The sequence below is a fragment of the Oncorhynchus mykiss genome, chromosome 3, assembly GCF_013265735.2.
Source record: "Oncorhynchus mykiss isolate Arlee chromosome 3, USDA_OmykA_1.1, whole genome shotgun sequence".
NCBI lineage: Eukaryota > Metazoa > Chordata > Actinopteri > Salmoniformes > Salmonidae > Oncorhynchus > Oncorhynchus mykiss.
In genome coordinates, this window is record NC_048567.1 from 82377059 (window position 1) to 82399558 (window position 22500).

The window sequence follows — 22500 nt, forward strand, 5'->3', positions numbered from 1 at the left end:
GAGACGGGTCCTGTCCTGTTCACTGAGATGGGTCCTGTCCTGTTCACTGAGATGGGTCCTGTCCTGTTCACTGAGATGAGTCCTGTCCTGTTCACTGAGATGGGTCCTGTCCTGTTCACTGAGATGGGTCCTGTCCTGTTCACTGAGATGGGTCCTGTCCTGTTCACTGAAATGGGTCCTGTCCTGTTCACTGTGATGAGTCCTGTTCTGTTCACTGAGATGGGTACTGTTCACTGAGATGACAACTCTACCCTACTGTACTGTTGACAACTAGAGGACACCTATACTGATGTTAACTAGAAGACAACTCTACCCTACTGTACTGATGTTAACTAGAAGACAACTCTACCCTACTGTACTGATGTTAACTAGAGGACAACTCTACCCTACTGTACTGATGTTAACTAGAGGACAACTCTACCCTACTGTACTGATCTTAACTAGAGGACAACTATACTGATGTTAACTAGAAGACAACTCTACCCTACTGTACTGATGTTAACTAGAGGACAACTCTACCCTACTGTACTGATGTTAACTAGAGGACAACTCTACCCTACTGCACTGATGTTAACTAGAGGACAACTCTACCCTACTGTACTGATCTTAACTAGAGGACAACTATACTGATGTTAACTAGAAGACAACTCTACCCTACTGTACTGATGTTAACTAGAGGACAACTCTACCCTACTGCACTGATGTTAACGAGAGGACAACTCTACCCTACTGTACTAATCTTAACTAGAGGACAACTCTACCCTACTGCACTGATGTTAACGAGAGGACAACTCTACCCTACTGTACTAATCTTAACTAGAGGACAACTCTACCCTACTGTACTGATCTTAACTAGAGGACAACTCTACCCTACTGCACTGATGTTAACTAGAGGACAACTCTACCCTACTGCACTGATGTTAACTAGAGGACAACTCTACCCTACTGTACTGATGTTAACTAGAGGACAACTCTACCCTACTGTACTGATGTTAACTAGAGGACAACTCTACCCTACTGCACTGATGTTAACTAGAGGACAACTCTACCCTACTGCACTGATGTTAACTAGAGGACAACTCTACCCTACTGTACTGATCTTAACTAGAGGACAACTATACTGATGTTAACTAGAAGACAACTCTACCCTACTGTACTGATCTTAACTAGAGGACAACTCTACCCTACTGTACTGACCTTAACTAGAGGACAACTCTACCCTACTGTACTGATGTTAACGAGAGGACAACTCTACCCTACTGTACTGATGTTAACTAGAGGACAACTCTACCCTACTGTACTGATCTTAACTAGAGGACAACTCTACCCTACTGTACTGATCTTAACTAGAGGACAACTCTACCCTACTGTACTGATGTTAACTAGAGGACAACTCTACCCTACTGCACTGATGTTAACGAGAGGACAACTCTACCCTACTGTACTAATCTTAACTAGAGGACAACTCTACCCTACTGTACTGATCTTAACTAGAGGACAACTCTACCCTACTGTACTGATGTTAACGAGAGGACAACTCTACCCTACTGTACTGATGTTAACTAGAGGACAACTCTACCCTACTGTACTGATGTTAACTAGAGGACAACTCTACCCTACTGTACTGATGTTAACTAGAGGACAACTCTACCCTACTGTACTGATGTTAACGAGAGGACAACTCTACCCTACTGTACTGATGTTAACTAGAGGACAACTCTACCCTACTGTACTGATCTTAACTAGAGGACAACTCTACCCTACTGTACTGATGTTAACTAGAGGACAACTCTACCCTACTGTACAGATGTTAACTAGAGGACAACTCTACCCTACTGTACTGATGTTAACAAGAGGACAACTCTACCCTACTGTACTGATGTTAACTAGAGGACAACTCTACCCTACTGTACTGATCTTAACTAGAGGACAACTCTACCCTACTGCACTGATGTTAACGAGAGGACAACTCTACCCTACTGTACTGATGTTAACTAGAGGACAACTCTACCCTACTGTACTGATCTTAACTAGATGACAACTATACTTATGTTAACTAGAAGACAACTCTACCCTACTGTACTGATGTTAACTAGAGGACAACTCTACCCTACTGCACTGATGTTAACGAGAGGACAACTCTACCCTACTGTACTAATCTTAACTAGAGGACAACTCTACCCTACTGTACTGATCTTAACTAGAGGACAACTCTACCCTACTGTACTGATGTTAACGAGAGGACAACTCTACCCTACTGTACTGATGTTAACGAGAGGACAACTCTACCCTACTGTACTGATGTTAACTAGAGGACAACTCTACCCTACTGTACTGATCTTAACTAGAGGACAACTCTACCCTACTGTACTGATCTTAACTAGAGGACAACTCTACCCTACTGTACAGATGTTAACTAGAGGACAACTCTACCCTACTGTACTGATGTTAACAAGAGGACAACTCTACCCTACTGTACTGATGTTAACTAGAGGACAACTCTACCCTACTGTACTGATCTTAACTAGAGGACAACTCTACCCTACTGCACTGATGTTAACGAGAGGACAACTCTACCCTACTGTACAGATGTTAACTAGAGGACAACTCTACCCTACTGTACTGATCTTAACTAGAGGACAACTCTACCCTACTGTACTGATGTTAACTAGAGGACAACTCTACCCTACTGTACTGACGTTAACTAGAGGACAACTCTACCCTACTGTACTGATGTTAACTAGAGGACAACTCTACCCTACTGTACTGATGTTAACTAGAGGACAACTCTACCCTACTGCACTGATGTTAACTAGAGGACAACTCTACCCTACTGTACTGATGTTAACTAGAGGACAACTCTACCCTACTGTACTGATCTTAACTAGAGGACAACTCTACCCTACTGCACTGATGTTAACGAGAGGACAACTCTACCCTACTGTACAGATGTTAACTAGAGGACAACTCTACCCTACTGTACTGATCTTAACTAGAGGACAACTCTACCCTACTGTACTGATGTTAACTAGAGGACAACTCTACCCTACTGTACTGACGTTAACTAGAGGACAACTCTACCCTACTGTACTGATGTTAACTAGAGGACAACTCTACCCTACTGTACTGATGTTAACTAGAGGACAACTCTACCCTACTGCACTGATGTTAACTAGAGGACAACTCTACCCTACTGTACTGATCTTAACTAGAGGACAACTCTACCCTACTGTAATGATGTTAACTAGAGGACAACTCTACCCTACTGTACTGATGTTAACTAGAGGACAACTCTACCCTACTGTACTGATCTTAACTAGAGGACAACTCTACCCTACTGTACTAATCTTAACTAGAGGACAACTCTACCCTACTGTACTGATCTTAACTAGAGGACAACTCTACCCTACTGTACTGATGTTAACTAGAGGACAACTCTACCCTACTGTACTGACGTTAACTAGAGGACAACTCTACCCTACTGTACTGATGTTAACTAGAGGACAACTCTACCCTACTGTACTGATGTTAACTAGAGGACAACTCTACCCTACTGCACTGATGTTAACTAGAGGACAACTCTACCCTACTGTACTGATGTTAACTAGAGGACAACTCTACCCTACTGCACTGATGTTAACTAGAGGACAACTCTACCCTACTGCACTGATGTTAACTAGAGGACAACTCTACCCTACTGTACTGATGTTAACTAGAGGACAACTCTACCCTACTGTACTGATGTTAACTAGAGGACAACTATACTGATGTTAACTAGAAGACAACTCTACCCTACTGCACTGATGTTAACTAGAGGACAACTCTACCCTACTGTACTGATGTTAACTAGAGGAATCTTACTCGGCACATGCAAAAAACGTGAAATACTTATGAATCCTTCCAAAACAATACAGAGTTAAAACGTATTAGTTTAAAGAACAATAATAACACAAGAGTCAGTGCAGATAGAGTCAGTGCAGATAGAGTCAGTGCAGATAGAGTCAGTGCAGATAGAGTCAGTGTAGATAGAGTCAGTGTAGATAGAGTCAGTGCAGATAGAGTCAGTGCAGATAGAGTCAGTGCAGATAGAGTCAGTGTAGATAGAGTCAGTGCAGATAGAGTCAGTGTAGATAGAGTCAGTGCAGATAGAGTCAGTGCAGATAGAGTCAGTGCAGATAGAGTCAGTGCAGATAGAGTCAGTGTAGATAGAGTCAGGGCAGATAGAGTCAGTGTAGATAGAGTCAGTGCAGATAGAGTCAGTGTAGATAGAGTCAGTGTAGATAGAGTCAGTGCAGATAGAGTCAGTGCAGATAGAGTCAGTGTAGATAGAGTCAGTGCAGATAGAGTCAGTGCAGATAGAGTCAGTGTAGATAGAGTCAGGGCAGATAGAGTCAGTGTAGATAGAGTCAGTGTAGATAGAGTCAGTGCAGATAGAGTCAGTGTAGATAGAGTCAGTGCAGATAGAGTCAGGGCAGATAGAGTCAGTGCAGATAGAGTCAGGGCAGATAGAGTCAGTGCAGATAGAGTCAGTGCAGATATAGTCAGTGCAGATAGAGTCGGTGCAGATCAGTGCAGATAGAGTCAGTGTAGATAGAGTCAGTGCAGATAGAGTCAGGGCAGATAGAGTCAGTGCAGATAGAGTCAGGGCAGATAGAGTCAGTGCAGATAGAGTCAGTGCAGATATAGTCAGTGCAGATAGAGTCGGTGCAGATAGAGTCAGTGTAGATGGGGTCAGTGTAGATGGGGTCAGTGCAGATAGAGTCAGTGTAGATATTCTAGGTAACCATTCATTAACTATTCAGCAGTCTTATGGCTTGAGGGTAGAAAATGTTGTCTCGGTGCATGCTGGTCCGAGAGCTTCAACACAGTTTTCCTGACAGTAGCAGAGTGAACAGGCTTGGTTGGCTGGAGTACTTTGGCAATTTTATGGGCCTTCCTCTGACGATACCTGATGTAGCGGGTCTGGATGGCACTGGGCTGTTCGCATCTCCTTCTGTAAACACATTGCGGTCGAGGTTTATTCACCACACCAAGGGGTGATGCAGGCAGCCGAGACGCTCTCGACGGTGCAGCTGTAGAACTCTTTGAGGATCCAAGGGTCCTTGGTAAATCTTTTCAGACTCCTGAGGGGGGTTGAGGCGCTGTTGTGTGCTCTTCAGATGGATGAGGCGCTGTTGTGTGCACTTCACAGCGAGTGTGTGTGGAACTTGAACCTCTCGACCCTCTCCACTGCAGCCCGGTTGATGTGGATGGTGGGAGTTGCGCGTTTCCATGCAGTCGTGGGTTTAAAGGGAGTACAAGAGGGGAGTAAGCACACACCCTGGAGTTACCTACCCTACCCTCAACACCTGGGGCCGACCCGGCAGGAAGTCCAGGATCCAGTCGCAGAGGGAGGTGTCCAGTCTAGGGCTGACGCCATTTAGTCGTTTCGTCGATTGTTTGGTTGATAGGCTGTCGACCAAGATGTTTTTAGTCGAGCAGTGGCAAATATGTCAAAATAATATATGGCACAAGACACCTGTCTGATTCACGCCTGTCTGATTCACGCCTGTCTGATTCACGCCTGTCTGATTCACGCCTGTCTGATTCACGCCTGTCTGATTCACGCCTGTCTGATTCACGCCTGTCTGATTCACGTCTGTCTGGGTCACGCCTGTCTGATTCACGCCTGTCTGATTCACGCCCGTCTCAGTGGACTAAACCATTATTGAGGCCTATCTCAGTGTTGTTATCCTGAGAGGGAGACTCAGTGTTGTTTTCCTGAGAGAGACTCAGTGTTGTTTTCTGAGAGAGAGACTCAGAGTTGTATTCCTGAGAGAGAGAGAGACCTCTGTATGTGTAATGTTTACTGTTCATTTTTGTTGTTTTTCACTTTATATTTTCACTTTGTATGTTGTCTACCTCACTTGCTTTGGCAATGTTAACACATGTTTCCCATGCCAATAAAGCCCTTGAATTGAATTGAATTGAATTGAATTGAATTGAGAGAGAGAGAGAGAGAGAGAGAGAGACTCAGAGTTGTTTTCCTGAGAGAGAGAGAGAGAGAGAGAGAGAGAGAGAGACTCAGTTGTATTCCTGAGAGACTCAGTGTTGTATTCCTGAGAGAGACTCAGTGTTGTATTACTGAGAGACTCAGAGTTGTATTCCTGAGAGAGACTAAGTGTTGTATTTCTGAGAGAGACTCAGAGTTGTATTCCTGAGAGAGAGACTCAGTGTTGTATTCCTGAGAGAGACTCAGTGTTGTATTCCTGAGAGAGACTCAGTGTTGTATTCCTGAGAGAGACTCAGTGTTGTATTCCTGAGAGACTCAGTGTTGTATTCCTGAGAGAGACTCAGTGCTGTATTCCTGAGAGAGACTCAGTGTTGTATTCCTGAGAGAGACTCCGAGTTGTATTCCTGAGAGAGACTCAGTGTTGTATTCCTGAGAGACTAGTCAGACGGAGAAACAATAGGTGAGGAGAGAAAGCTGCTTTGGTTTGGCCTCGCTCCCTTCTGTCTCTCCTCTCCTCCCACCACCAGCCTCAGGCTTCAAAGACTTGGTGACACCAGAAGGACCATGGAACAAGTGACAGACTCTCTCTAATTGTATTGATACACAGCAGAGGAAACAATAAAAGGATGAGAGGAGAGTACAGAGAGAGAGAGAGAGAGAGAGAGAGACTGAGGAGGAGAGCAGAGGGATTATGTTTCCCACGGCCCCATCGGGCCTGCAGCCTTCAGTCAGAGCACCACACTACAGTATCCTCTCTGTCTGTCTCTGCATCGGGCCTGCAGCCTTCAGTCAGAGCACCACACTACAGTATCCTCTCTGTCTGTCTCTGCATCGGGCCTGCAGCCTTCAGTCAGAGCACCACACTACAGTATCCTCTCTGTCTGTCTGTCTCTGCATCGGGCCTGCAGCCTTCAGTCAGAGCACCACACTACAGTATCCTGTCTGTCTGTCTCTGCATCGGGCCTGCAGCCTTCAGTCAGAGCACCACACTACAGTATCCTCTCTGTCTGTCTCTGCATCGGGCCTGCAGCCTTCAGTCAGAGCACCACACTACAGTATCCTCTCTGTCTGTCTGTCTCTGCATCGGGCCTGCAGCCTTCAGTCAGAGCACCACACTACAGTATACTCTCTGTCTGTCTCTGCATCGGGCCTGCAGCCTTCAGTCAGAGCACCACACTACAGTATCCTCTCTGTCTGTCTCTGCATCGGGCCTGCAGCCTTCAGTCAGAGCACCACACTACAGTATCCTCTCTGTCTGTCTGTCTCTGCATCGGGCCTGCAGCCTTCAGTCAGAGCACCACACTACAGTATCCTCTCTGTCTGTCTCTGCATCGGGCCTGCAGCCTTCAGTCAGAGCACCACACTACAGTATCCTCTCTGTCTGTCTCTGCATCGGGCCTGCATCCTTCAGTCAGAGCACCACACTACAGTATCCTCTCTGTCTGTCTCTGCATCGGGCCTGCAGCCTTCAGTCAGAGCACCACACTACAGTATCCTCTCTGTCTGTCTCCACCAGGCCACGACACCACGCTACCCTATTCTCCTCCGGGCCTCAGGGGCACGCCGATGTCCCCAGGCTTAACTTACTGCTAGTAATGCTGCTTTTCCACTGTGAAACTAGTGTTGCACTTGTCTATAGACTCCTATGTTATACTAGGGATATTGGGGTAACAGGGAGCCTAGTGGTTAGAGTGTAGAGGTGGCAGCGTAGCCTAGTGGTTAGAGTGCAGGGGTGGCAGAGTAGCCTAGTGGTTAGAGACAGGTGACCTAGTGGTTAGAGTGTAGAGGTGGCAGCGTAGCCTAGTGGTTAGAGACAGGTGACCTAGTGGTTAGAGTGTAGAGGTGGCAGCGTAGCCTAGTGGTTAGAGACAGGTGACCTAGTGGTTAGAGTGTAGAGGTGGCAGCGTAGCCTAGTGGTTAGAGACAGGTGACCTAGTGGTTAGAGTGTAGAGGTGGCAGCGTAGCCTAGTGGTTAGAGACAGGTGACCTAGTGGTTAGAGTGTAGAGGTGGCAGCGTAGCCTAGTGGTTAGAGACACGTGACCTAGTGGTTAGAGTGTAGAGGTGGCAGCGTAGCCTAGTGGTTAGAGTGTAGGGGTGGCAGCGTAGCCTAGTGGTTAGAGACAGGTGACCTAGTGGTTAGAGTGTAGAGGTGGCAGCGTAGCCTAGTGGTTAGAGACAGGTGACCTAGTGGTTAGAGTGTAGAGGTGGCAGCGTAGCCTAGTGGTTAGAGACAGGTGACCTAGTGGTTAGAGTGTAGAGGTGGCAGCGTAGCCTAGTGGTTAGAGACAGGTGACCTAGTGGTTAGAGACAGGTGACCTAGGGGTTAGAAACAGGTGACCTAGTGGTTTGAGACAGGTGACCTAGTGGTTAGAGACAGGTAGCCTAGTGGTTAGAGACAGGTGACCTAGTGGTTAGAGACAGGTGACCTAGTGGTTAGAGACAGGTGACCTAGTGGTTAGAGACAGGTGACCTAGTGGTTAGAGACAGGTGACCTAGTGGTTAGAGACAGGTGACCTAGGGGTTAGAAACAGGTGACCTAGTGGTTTGAGACAGGTGACCTAGTGGTTAGAGACAGGTAGCCTAGTGGTTAGAGACAGGTGACCTAGTGGTTAGAGACAGGTGACCTAGTGGTTAGAGACAGGTGACCTAGTGGTTTGAGACAGGTGACCTAGTGGTTAGAGACAGGTGACCTAGTGGTTTGAGACAGGTGACCTAGTGGTTAGAGACAGGTGACCTAGTGGTTAGAGACAGGTGACCTAGTGGTTAGAGACAGGTGACCTAGTGGTTAGAGTGTAGAGGTGGCAGCGTAGCCTAGTGGTTAGAGACAGGTGACCTAGTGGTTAGAGACAGGTAGCCTAGTGGTTAGAGACAGGTGACCTAGTGGTTAGAGACAGGTGACCTAGTGGTTAGAGACAGGTGACCTAGTGGTTAGAGACAGGTGACCTAGTGGTTAGAGACAGGTGACCTAGTGGTTTGAGACAGGTGACCTAGTGGTTAGAGACAGATTACCTAGTGGTTAGAGACAGGCAGCCTAGTGGTTAGAGACAGGTGACCTAGTGGTTAGAGACAGGTGACCTAGTGGTTAGAGACAGGTGACCTAGTGGTTAGAGACAGATTACCTAGTGGTTAGAGACAGATTACCTAGTGGTTAGAGACAGGCAGCCTAGTGGTTAGAGACAGGTGACCTAGTGGTTAGAGACAGATTACCTAGTGGTTAGAGACAGATTACCTAGTGGTTAGAGACAGGCAGCCTAGTGGTTAGAGACAGGTGACCTAGTGGTTAGAGACAGGTGACCTAGTGGTTAGAGACAGGTGACCTAGTGGTTAGAGACAGGTGACCTAGTGGTTAGAGACAGGTGACCTAGTGGTTAGAGACAGGTGACCTAGTGGTTAGAGCGTTGGACTAGTAACCGAAAGGTTGCTGGATCGAATCCCCCAAGCCGACAAGGTAAAAATATGTAATTCTGCCCCTGTTAAACCCATTGTTCCCTGGTTGGCCTTCATTGTAAATAAGAATTTGTTCTTAGCTGACTTTCCTAGTTAAATAAAGGTCAAAAAAACAATAACACTCATGTATATATATATATATAGGGAAAGTGTGTTTCCATAGTGAGGACTGGTGGAGAGCAGAATCAACAACCTCTGGGCCCTTCATAACACCATCACCATAACAACCTCTGGGCCCTTCATAACACCATCACCATAACAACCTCTGGGCCCTTCATAACACCATCACCATAACAACCTCTGGGCCCTTCATAACACCATCACCATAACAACCTCTGGGCCCTTAATAACACCATCACCATAACAACCTCTGAGCCCTTCATAACACCATCACCATAACAACCTCTGGGCCCTTCATAACACCATCACCATAACAACCTCTGGGCCCTTCATAACACCATCACCATAACAACCTCTGGGCCCTTCATAACACCATCACCATAACAACCTCTGGGCCCTTCATAACACCATCACCATAACAACCTCTGGGCCCTTCATAACACCATCACCATAACAACCTCTGGGCCCTTCATAACACCATCACCATAACAACCTCTGGGCCCTTCATAACACCATCACCATAACAACCTCTGGGCCCTTCATAACACCATCACCATAACAACCTCTGGGCCCTTCATAACACCATCACCATAACAACCTCTGGGCCCTTCATAACACCATCACCATAACAACCTCTGGGCCCTTCATAACACCATCACCATAACAACCTCTGGGCCCTTCATAACACCATCACCATAACAACCTCTGGGCCCTTCATAACACCATCACCATAACAACCTCTGGGCCCTTCATAACACCATCACCATAACAACCTCTGGGCCCTTCATAACACCATCACCATAACAACCTCTGGGCCCTTCATAACACCATCACCATAACAACCTCTGGGCCCTTCATAACACCATCACCATAACAACCTCTGGGCCCTTCATAACACCATCACCATAACAACCTCTGGGCCCTTCATAACACCATCACCATAACAACCTCTGGGCCCTTCATAACACCATCACCATAACAACCTCTGGGCCCTTCATAACAGCATCATCATAACAACCTCTGGGCCCTTCATAACACCATCACCATAACAACCTCTGGGCCCTTCATAACAGCATCATCATAACAACCTCTGGGCCCTTCATAACACCATCACCATAACAACCACTGGGCCCTTCATAACAGCATCACCATAACAACCTCTGGGCCCTTCATAACACCATCACCATAACAACCTCTGGGCCCTTCATAACACCATCACCATAACAACCTCTGGGCCCTTCATAACACCATCACCATAACAACCTCTGGGCCCTTCATAACACCTGCCTGGCCGTTTGTTTTTAGGAGCCTTGAGTATTTAGATGTATCAAATAAGCAGATTATTTCAAAGTGATCACTGGCGATTCACTTCAGGCTTTGTATCAGCACCATAATCAGAATGACGGCCTGCAGCCACGCCTGATACAGAGCTCTATTACGGACAGGGGAAAGAGGAAAATGTGCAGTGTATTTGTATCTGACCGGGACATTACTGCACCTGGGAACACCTCGTGTTGGCTAGATATTCTGCCTACTTACTTCCCTAAAGTGACTCGGCTACTTTACTTCAGAGATTTGAATCCACTACCGACCGCTAGCCTAGCTACCATCTCTTTGTTAACTTCCTGTCGTCCTGACTTCCTTTCTTGAGGAGAGATTGGAAACCACTACCGACCGCTAGCCTAGCTACCATCTCTGTGTTAACTTCCTGTCGTCCTGACTTCCTTTCTTGAGGAGAGATTGGAAACCACTACCGACCGCTAGCCTAGCTACCATCTCTGTGTTAACTTCCTGTCGTCCTGACTTCCTTTGTAAGATGCTCATTCATCTCGCCAGCCTGTAACGATCATAATGTAAAACCACAAAGAAAAGGACCAACCAGCAGGTTTAAATTTGTTCATACCTTTTCCACTAAACGCATTGATTTGTTAATTCAATTCAAAGACAACCACGTGTTGCTTACACTATTTTTAATTGTTTTTAGGTCATTTAGCTGTTGCTTAGTAACGATAAATACACAATTTTTAATTGTTTTTAGGTCATTTAGCTGTTGCTTAGTAACGATAAATACACCATTTTTAATTGTTTTTAGGTCATTTAGCTGTTGCTTAGTAACGATAAATACACAATTTTTAATTGTTTTTAGGTCATTTAGCTGTTGCTTAGTAACGATAAATACACAATTTTTTTATTGTTTTTAGGTCATTTAGCTGTTGCTTAGTAACGATAAATACACAATTTTTGATTGTTTTTAGGTCATTTAGCTGTTGCTTAGTAACGATAAATACACCATTTTTAATTGTTTTTAGGTCATTTAGCTGTTGCTTAGTAACGATAAATACACAATTTTTAATTGTTTTTAGGTCATTTAGCTGTTGCTTAGTAACGATAAATACACAATTTTTTATTGTTTTTAGGTCATTTAGCTGTTGCTTAGTAACGATAAATACAAAAAAAATGCCTTTAGGTCATTTTGGAAATATATCTGTTTGATATAAAAAATACTCTAAATACTCAAACAATGGACCTAAGAACTGTCTTGGATACTGACAAACCTCCGGGCAAGTGTTTTAAGGGGCCCAGAAGTGTTTTAAAGGGCCCAGAAGTGTTTTAAAGGGCCCAGAAGTGTTTTTGGGGTGAACTTCCCCTTTAAGGCAAAGATTCCTGGATACTTTCCACGACCTCCCACAGCAAGCTATCCCAGCCTAGCCAGGGTCCTCTCTCTAGGGCTCTGGGGTAAGGGTCCTCCAGGCTCTCTGACCTGGGACAGATTTAATTATCAGGACCCCCAATGGTGAACAGATTATACCAGGGCTACTCAACTGGCTGTGTGTTGGAGATGAGTGGAGAGAGAGGGGGATGAGATTAGATCTGGCTGGGGAATTAAAGCATTTTCCTCCAGGCTGGTTCTGAGGGTGTGGGGGTAGAGAATGACCTAGGAGGTCGATATGACAATGTTGATGACAACAGTTCCCAGAGACATACATGAATGCATCAATTTTAAAATCAAACAAATAAATGTGACTTTGTTATTAAGAATCTAAAACGACATAATTTAATTATTTTATTTGAATGGTAAATATCTTGACGAACTGGGTACATAAGGAGGTGAAAACATATTCAAATCAGATGTTATTGGTCACATGGTTAGCAGATGTTATTGATCACATGGTTAGCAGATGTTATTGGTCACATGGTCAGCAGATGTTATTGGTCACATGGTTAGCAGATGTTATTGATCACATGGTTAACAGATGTTATTGGTCACATGGTTAGCAGATGTTATTGGTCACATGGTTAGCAGATGTTATTGGTCACATGGTTAACAGATGTTATTGGTCACATGGTTAGCAGATGTTATTGGTCACATGGTTAGCAGATGTTATTGGTCACATGGTCAGCAGATGTTATTGGTCACATGCTTAGCAGATGTTATTGGTCACATGGTTAGCAGATGTTATTGGTCACATGGTTAGCAGATGTTATTGGTCCCATGGTCAGCAGATGTTATTGATCACATGGTCAGCAGATGTTATTGGTCACATGGTTAGCAGATGTTATTGGTCACATGGTTAGCAGATGTTATTGGTCACATGGTTAGCAGATGTTCATGGTCACATGGTCAGCAGAGGTTAATGCGAGTGTAGAGAAATGCTTGAGCATCTAGTTCCCGACAGTGCAGTAATATCTAACAATTCCCCCAAAACGACCTAATACACACAAATCTAAAGGGATGGAATAGGAATATGTACATATAAACAGTTGAAGTCAGAAGTTTACACACACCTCAGCCAAATACTCTGTTTTTCACAATTCCTGACATTTAATTCTAGTAAAATTTCCCTGTCTTACGTCAGTTAGGATTACCAATTTATTTTAAGAATGTGAAATGTCAGAATAATAGTAGAGAGGATTTATTTAAGCTTTTATTTAATTAATCATATTCCCAGTGGGTCAGAAGTTTACATACACTCAATTAGTATTTGGTAGCATTGTCTGTAAATTGTTTAACTTTAACGTTTCAGGTAGCCTTCCACGAGCTTCACACAATAAGTTGGGTGAATTCTGGCCCATTCCTCCTGACAGAGCTGGTGTAACTGAGTCAGGTTTGTAGGCCTCTTTGCTCGCACACTTTTTCATTACATTACATCACATGCCCACACATTTTCTATAGGAGTGAGGTCAGGGTTTTGTGATGGCCACTCCAATACCTTGACTTCGTTGTCCTTAAGCCATTTTGCCACAACTTTGGAAGTATGCTTGGGGTCATTGTCCATTTGGAAGACCCATTTGCGACCAAGCTTTAACTTCCTGACTGATGTTTGGAGATGTTGCTTCAATATATCCACATAATTTTCCTCCCTCATGATGCCATATATTGTGTGAAGTGCACCAGTACCTCCTGCAGCAAAGCACCCCCACAACATGATGCTGCCACCCCCGTGCTTCACGGTTGGGATGGTGTTCTTCGGCTTGCAAGCCTCCCCCTTTTTCCTCCAAACATAACGATGGTCATTATGCCCAAACAGTTTTATTTTTGTTTCATCAGACCAGATTACATTTCTCCAAAAAGTATGATCTTGGTCCCCATGTGCAGTTGCAAACTGTAGTCTGGCTTTTTTTATGGCGGTTTTGGAGCAGTGGCTTCGTCCTTGCTGAGCAGCCTTTCAGGTCATGTCGATATAGGACTCATTTTACTGTGGATATATACTTTTGTACCTGTTTCCTCCAGCATCTTCACAAGGTCCTTTGCTGTTGTTCTGGGATTGATTTGCACATTTCGCACCAAAGTACATTCGTCTCTAGGAGACAGAACGCGTCTCCTTCCTGAGCGGTATGACGGCTGCGTGGTCCCATGGTATTTATACTTTTGTACTATTGTTTGTACAGATGAATGTGGTACCTTCAGGCATTTGGAAGGTCTTGGCTGATTTCTTTAGATTTTCCCATGATGTCAAGCAAAGAGGCACTGAGTTTGAAGGTAGGCCTTGAAATACATCCACAGGTACACTTCCAATTGACTCAAATTATGTCAATTAGCCTATCAAAAGCTTCTAAAGCCATGACGTCATTTTCTGGAATTTTCCAAGCTGTTTAAAGGCACAGTCAACTTAGTGTATGTAAACTTCTGACCCACTGGAATTGAGATACAGTGAATTATAAGTGAAATAATCTGTCTGTAAACAATTGTTGGAAAAATAACTTGTGTCATCCACAAAGTAGATGTCCTAACCGACTGGCCAAAACTATAATTTGCTAACAAGAAGTTTGTGGAGTGATTGAAAAATGAGTTTTAATGACTCCAACCTAAGTGTATGTAAACCTCCGACTTCAACTGTATATGAACTCAGAAAAAAAAGAAACGTCCCATTTTCAGGACCATGTCTTTCAAAGATAATTCGTAAAAATTCAAATAACAGATCTTCATTGTTAAGGGTTTAAACAATGTTTCCCACACACAACACACACACACAACACTTGTTCAATGAACCATAAACAATTAATGAACATGCACCTGTGGAACGGTCGTTAAGACACTAACAGCTTACAGACGGTAGGCAATTAAGGTCAGTTATGAAAAGTTAGGACACTAAAGAGGCCTTTCTACTGACTCTGAAAAACACCAAAAGAAAGATGCCCAGGGTCCCTGCTCATCTGCGTGAACGTGCCTTAGGCATGCTGCAAGGAGGCATGAGGACTGCAGATGTGGCCAGGGCAATAAATTGCAATGTCCGTACTGTGAGACGCCTAAGACAGCGCTCCAGGGAGACAGGACGGACAGCTGATCATCCTCGCAGTGGCAGACCACATTTAACAACACCTGCACAGGATCGGTACATCCAAACATCACACCTGCATGACAGGTACAGGATGGCAACAACAACTGCCCGAGTTACACCAGGGAACCCACAATCCCTCCATCAGTGCTCAGACTGTCCACAATAGGCTGAGAGAGGTTGGACTGTTGTAAGGCATGTCCTCACCAGACATCACCGGCAACAACGTCGCCTATGGACACAAACCCACCGTCGCTGGACCAGACAGGACTGGCAAAAAGTGGAGACTGACAAGTCTCGGTTTTGTCCCACCAGGGGTGATAGTCGGATTCGCGTTTATTGTTGATGGAATGAGCGTTACACAGAGGCCTGTACTCTGGAGCGGGATTGATTTGGAGATGGAGGGTCCGTCATGGTCTGGGGCGGTGTGTCACAGCATCATCAGACTGAGCTTGTTGTCATTGCAGGCAATCTCAACACTGTGCGTTACAGGGAAGATATCCTTCTCCCTCATGTGGTACCCTTCCTGCAGCCTCATCCTGACATGACCCTCCTGAGAGAGGCTGTGACAGTGCCACCACCCATACTGCTCGTTATGTGCGTGATTTCCTGCAAGACAGGAATGTAAGTGTTCTGCCATGGCCAGCGAAGAGCCCGGATCTCAATCCCATTGATCATGTCTGGGACCTGTTGGATCGGAGGGTGAGGGCTAGGGCCATTCCACCCAGAAATGTCCAGAAACTTGCAGGTGCCTTGGTGGAAGAGTGGGGTAACATCTCACAGCAAGAACTATCAAATCTGGTGCAGTCCATGAGGACGAGATGCACTGCAGTACTTAATGCAGCTGGTGGCCACACCAGATACTGACTGTTACTTTTGATTTTGAACCCCCCTTTGTTCAGGGACACATTATTAAATTTCTGTTATTCACATGTCTGGGGAACTTGTTCAGTTTATGTCTCAGTTGTTGAATCTTGTTATGTTCATACAAATATTTACATGTTAAATTTGCTGAAAATAAACACAGTTAACAGTGAGTTTATAGTCTGAGTTTATATGGATGTGACTCAATAGGTGTGTCATGCCTTCCTACTGATCAACAACATTTGAATAGAAGCATCACTCCAGTCTGTATGGAAGGACATCATATAGGAAGAGTCTCCAACCATTTCTAATGAGCGAATTTACAATAAATGAAAGGTGTCACAAGCTACTCGTGTTTTTACAGCTTTTAAATGAGTTATTCTCTTCTCCTCTACCCTGCAACTCTTCCCTGGGTCGTTGGTGTACAGAGTTTTTACAACAATGGTGTTAGGCCTACTGCTGCAGTACATCATGGCAGAGTTTTCACAACAATGGCCACCCAATTGATACAAATAATCCTGATATATTTCTGTCAGGTAAGGAGGCTAGTTTGTGGTTAATTAATCATGCCCGAGACGCCGGCGTTTGGAGGATGTATTTTGGCACACCGGCTTCAAGGGCATCATCACTTTTATACAATGGGTAACCAACATATTCAAATAATGATTGACATATTTTCAATAAAAACATAATTTGTATTCATTTACATACTGTCTGGCAACGTTCCCTTGCTTGCATTTGTTTAAGCTGTTTTCTAGTGACATTTATTTGGATACGTCCATAACAATGAGCTAACGAGGTATGATGTCACCTGGCAACGAGGTATGATGTCACCTGGCAACGAGGTGAGATTTCACCTGGCAACGAGGTATGAAACACCTGGCAACGAGGTGAGATTTCACCTGGCATAGAAAGTGTGTTCTCTCGTCAGGACACTTGTTCAGAGGAACCAGCCAACAACACAGCTAGTACACAATCACTTCAAACTGAAGCTGGAAACACTGTAAACCAGCTGCATTTCGTTTCGTTTTACATGTTTTCTATTGACATTTCTTGGTTATAAATCAATAAAAATGATGCTGATTCATGATTTGGACTGGTTGAGAAAAGCTGCGTGCCCGTCTGTCTCGTCCATGACCCCGACACGTTCATTACTACAGGACAGCTGGAGATCGAATTTCAATATTTCAAACGTCAGAGAGACAGACGGTAAGGTTCATACAAATCTCCGTTGTTGAAAACCACTAGTCTAAAAGAAAAGGGAGATAATGTCCAGATGCTTTACGCAAGTTTATAAATTGCCTGGCTGGGCTGATGAGACAGTGGATTGCAGTCAGACGGAACAGAGTATATAGGTGTTTTTAACATCATAGATTTAGCCGGTGGTAACTTGTAGAATAGACACCAGCTGGAATGCACTTTTTAAACCAATCAGCATCCAGGATTAGACAGACCCGTTGTATAGTTAAGCATTAAGGCACGTGAAGCAGTGCTGTGTAATGAGTTCAGTCACAGGTAAATGCTGTCGCTCGGCCTGACGCGATAGTGGAGGTCCAGTCGACCCATTTACCTGTGACTGAATTCATTACACAGCACCGCTTCACTGTGCCTTAATGCTTTTTATAAAACTGTTACCAACATATTCAAATAAGAATTCATTACATATTTTTCATTCAAACTATATTTGGAAGGTCAATTTTTGATTTAGAATTTTAGGACCCCTAAAAAACATTTCTGTTTTACTACTATAGCCCATAGAAACACGTTGAACAACACATTCATAAACGGCAAAAAAGGGATTATTTATTGTTGTTGGCACAAAACTACCTCCATACTTCCATTCATTTATATGGGTTGCCTTCAGATGAAGGTTTAATAGCTATATATGTATATATATATCCATCCTACCATTAGCTTATATGGGTTGCCTTCAGATGAAGGTTTAATATCTATATATATATATATCCATCCTACCATTAGCTTATATGGGTTACATTCAGATGAAGGTTTAATATCTATATATTTATATATATCTCCATCCTACCATTAGTTTATATGGGTTACATTCAGACGAGTCCCGTGATACTTGTAGGGGGGTCGTAGAGCAAAACGGAGAACAGCATCGTGGTTCGTGAGAGTTTCTATAGATTCAGCATATTCGTTTGTTAGGCTGTTAGGATGCTACAGATGTTTTGGTGAGAAGACCGATTATCGGGACGTCTCCTGGCCTTACCTTAACAACACTGTCCACAGGGACTATAGAAGACCGATTATCGGGACGTCTCCTGGCCTTACCTTAACAACACTGTCCACAGGGACTATAGAAGACCGATTATCGGGACGTCTCCTGGCCTTACCTTAACAACACTGTCCACAGGGACTATAGAAGACCGATTATCGGGACGTCTCCTGGCCTTACCTTAACAACACTGTCCACAGGGACTATAGAAGACCGATTATCGGGACGTCTCCTGGCCTTACCTTAACAACACTGTCCACAGGGACTATAGAAGACCGATTATCGGGACGTCTCCTGGCCTTACCTTAACAACACTGTCCACAGGGACTATAGAAGACCGATTATCGGGACGTCTCCTGGCCTTACCTTAACAACACTGTCCACAGGGACTATAGAAGACCGATTATCGGGACGTCTCCTGGCCTTACCTTAACAACACTGTCCACAGGGACTATAGAAGACCGATTATCGGGACGTCTCCTGGCCTTACCTTAACAACACTGTCCACAGGGACTATAGAAGACCGATTATCGGGACGTCTCCTGGCCTTACCTTAACAACACTGTCCACAGGGACTATAGAAAAATACATGCATCGTAAAAGGAGAAAATAGCATGATACAGACTCTATACATATTCCATTCCTTGAATCAGTGAATGGATGTTTATGCTAGAAAAAGATTGCTATAAATCTATGGATCCCAAGGCTCTGAGTAGACCTAGCCTCCATGAAGACATGAAGACATCTCTATAGACCATGGACCACACTAGGCTCTGAGTAGACCTAGCCTCCATGAAGACATCTCTATAGACCATGGACCACACTAGGCTCTGAGTAGGCCTAGCCTCCATGAAGACATCTCTATAGACCATGGACCACACTAGGCTCTGAGTAGACCTAACCTCCATGAAGACATGAAGACATCTCCATCTCTATAGAGCCTATCACTGCAGACTGTGTCTCATCCAACAATTCACCATGGCAACATCACCATCTGGCCCAGCTGACAACCAACCATCCACAGAGAAGATCAGAAAGAGAGAAACAGATACAGAAAGAGGGAGGGAGAAATACAGAGAAAGAAAGAGAGATGTCCACCACACAAAGAGGACAATGTCCTCCCGTCACCCCCCTTTCTACCTCCCTCGGGGCCCAGTCGCTGAAATGGCTACCACCCCACCCCAACCCACCCCACCCCAACCCAGCCCACCCCAACCCACCCCACCCCAGCCCAACCCACCCCACCCCACCCCAACCCACCCCACCCCACCCCACCCCACCCCAACCCACCCCAGCCCAACCCAACCCACCCCACCCCACCACACCACACTCCACCCCAACCCACCCCAAACCACCACCCCAGCCAAACCCACCGAAACCCACCCCAACCCACCCCACCCCAGCCCAACCCACCCCAACCCAACACACCCCAACCCACCCCAGCCCAACCCAACCCACCCCACCACAACACACTCCAGCCCAACCCACCCCAGCCCACCCCACCCCAGCCCACCCCACCCCAGCCCAACCCACCGCACCCCAACCCACCCCACCCCAGCCCAACCCACCCCAACCCAACACACCCCAACCCACCCCAGCCCAACCCAACCCACCCCAACCCAACACACCCCAACCCACCCCAGCCCAACCCAACCCACCCCACCACAACACACTCCAGCCCAACCCACCCCAGCCCACCCCACCCCAACCCACCCCACTCCAACCCAACCCCACCCCAGCCCCAGTCAGTCACACACCATAAAACATAATGAACATGAATGTGTAGTTCATGGGAACAATAAGAGCCAAGCAGAGAGGGTCCTAACCAACCCTCTACCGATCCGTGCCCACACATCCCAGTCTGCAATTCCCCACAACGAGTGGCAATAACCATGACATCGGCAGGGGGTGTATGGGGGAGGGGGAGGGGGGACCATCAATCTGCAACAAAGCCAGAGCCAGCCCTGAACAGTGGAGCAGTAGGACGAGGAACGCACCGTTGTCCAGACCCATTTACATGTCTGTTTAGAACACGTGGAGAGACGTGGTAGAGTCCTAGACTGTACTACCCGGGTGACTGTACTACCAGGGTGACTGTACTACCTGGGTGACTGTACTACCTGGGTGACTGTACTACCTGGGTGACTGTACTACCTGGGTGACTGTAGTACATGGGTGACTGTAGTACCTGGGTGACTGTACTACCTGGATGACTGTAGTATATGGGTGGCTGTACTACCTGGGTGACTGTACTACCTGGGTGACTGTACTACCTGGGTGACTGTACTACCTGGGTGACTGTAGTCCCTGGGTGACTGTACTACCTGGGTGACTGTAGTCCCTGGGTGACTGTACTACATGGGTGACTGTACCAGGTATATAACCAACCTCTGATTGGACCAGGGCTCGTAGCACCACCAGCTGTATCGTGCCCCTCAAGTTCCCCTCCATAGACATGGATCTCCTCAGGGTCTCCATGGCTTCATGGTTCGACTTCCCCAGTAGAGACTCTCCGTTCACCGCTATCAGCTGGTCGTTGACACGCAGATGACCGTCCTACAGGAGAGAGACACAATTCATCAGTCAGTCAGTCAGTCAGTCAATCACTCAGTCAGTCAGTCAGTCAGTCAGTCAGTCAGTCAGTCAATCACTCAATCAGTCAGTCAATCAGTCAGTCAGTCAGTCAATCAGTCAGTCAGTCAGTCAGTCAGTCAATCAATGTTGGTTTCGGCTCCCCGGGTGGTGCAGTGGTTAAGGGCGCTGTACTGCAGCGCCAGCTGTGCCATCAGAGTCCCTGGGTTCGCGCCCAGGCTCTGTCGTAACCGGCCGCGACCGGGAGGTCCATGGGGCGACGCACAATTGGCCTAGCGTCGCCCGGGTTAGGGAGGGCTTGGTCGGTAGGGATATCCTTGTCTCATCGTGCACCAGCGACTCCTGTGGCGGGCCGGGCGCAGTGCGCGCTAACCAAGGTTGCCAGGTGCACGGTGTTTCCTCCAACACATTGGTGCGGCTGGCTTCCAGGTTGGATGTGCGCTGTGTTAAGAAGCAGTGCGGCTGGTTGGGTTGTGTATCGGAGGACGCATGACTTTCAACCTTCGTCTCTCCCGAGCCCGTACGGGAGTTGTAGCAATGAGACAAGATAGTAGCTACTACAACAATTGGACACCACGAAATTGGGGAGAAAAAGGGGTAAAAATTCAACAACAACAAAAAATTCATGTACAGTAAAACACTACAGCTTTTTAAGAAACCGGACAGCAATTCTACAGATATTTTTCTGAGAATTGAAGTGTTTTGGAGGCAAGCTGAGGTGAGCCCGAGGGGACAGGTGTTCCTCCCTGCCAGTCAGTCTCTCTGCTACACTGTGCTGGTGTGTTTAGTGACATATTCAATCGCTCCCTATCCCAATCTGCTGTCCCCACATGCTTCAAGATGGCTACCATTGTGCATTCTTGGGTACAGGAACAAAGGTAACTGAAATAAATGACTACTCACTTCCGTCATCATGAAGTGCTTTGAGAGACTAGTCAAGGACCATATCACCTCCACCCTACCTGACACCCTAGACCCACTCCAATTTGCTTACCGCCCAAATAGGTCCACAGACGATGCAATCTCAACCACACTGCACACCGCCCTAACCCATCTGGACAAGAGGAATACCTATGTGAGAATGCTGTTTATTGACTACAGCTCGGCATTCAACACCATAGTACCCTCCAAGCTCGTCATCAAGCTAGAGACCCTGGGTCTCAACCCCGCCCTGTGCAACTGGGTCCTGGACTTCCTGACGGGCCGCCCCCAGGTGGTGAGGGTAGGAAACAACATCTCCACCCCGCTGATCCTCAACACCTGTACTCCATGTTTACCCATGACTGCGTGGCCACGCACGCCTCCAACTCAAGTTCAAGTTTCAAGTTATCAAGTTTGCAGACGACACTACAGTGGTAGGCTTGATTACCAACAACGACGAGACGGCCTACAGGGAGGAGGTGAGGGCCCTCGGAGTGTGGTGTCAGGAAAATAACCTCACACTCAACGTCAACATAACAATTGAGAT

General features: G+C 46.0%; 1 protein-coding gene across 5 annotated transcripts in view; it reads right to left on the reverse strand.

Annotated features, from left to right (window-relative positions):
* The window catches only part of pard3bb (par-3 family cell polarity regulator beta b), a 288351-nt gene that overhangs the window by 79327 nt on the left and 186524 nt on the right, over positions 1-22500 (reverse strand). For all 5 annotated transcript variants that reach the window (XM_036975336.1, XM_036975337.1, XM_036975335.1 and 2 more), the window contains one exon: positions 20829-20996. In XM_036975336.1, the coding sequence (XP_036831231.1) occupies positions 20829-20996 (168 nt within the window). The remainder of the gene's footprint in view (positions 1-20828; positions 20997-22500) is intronic.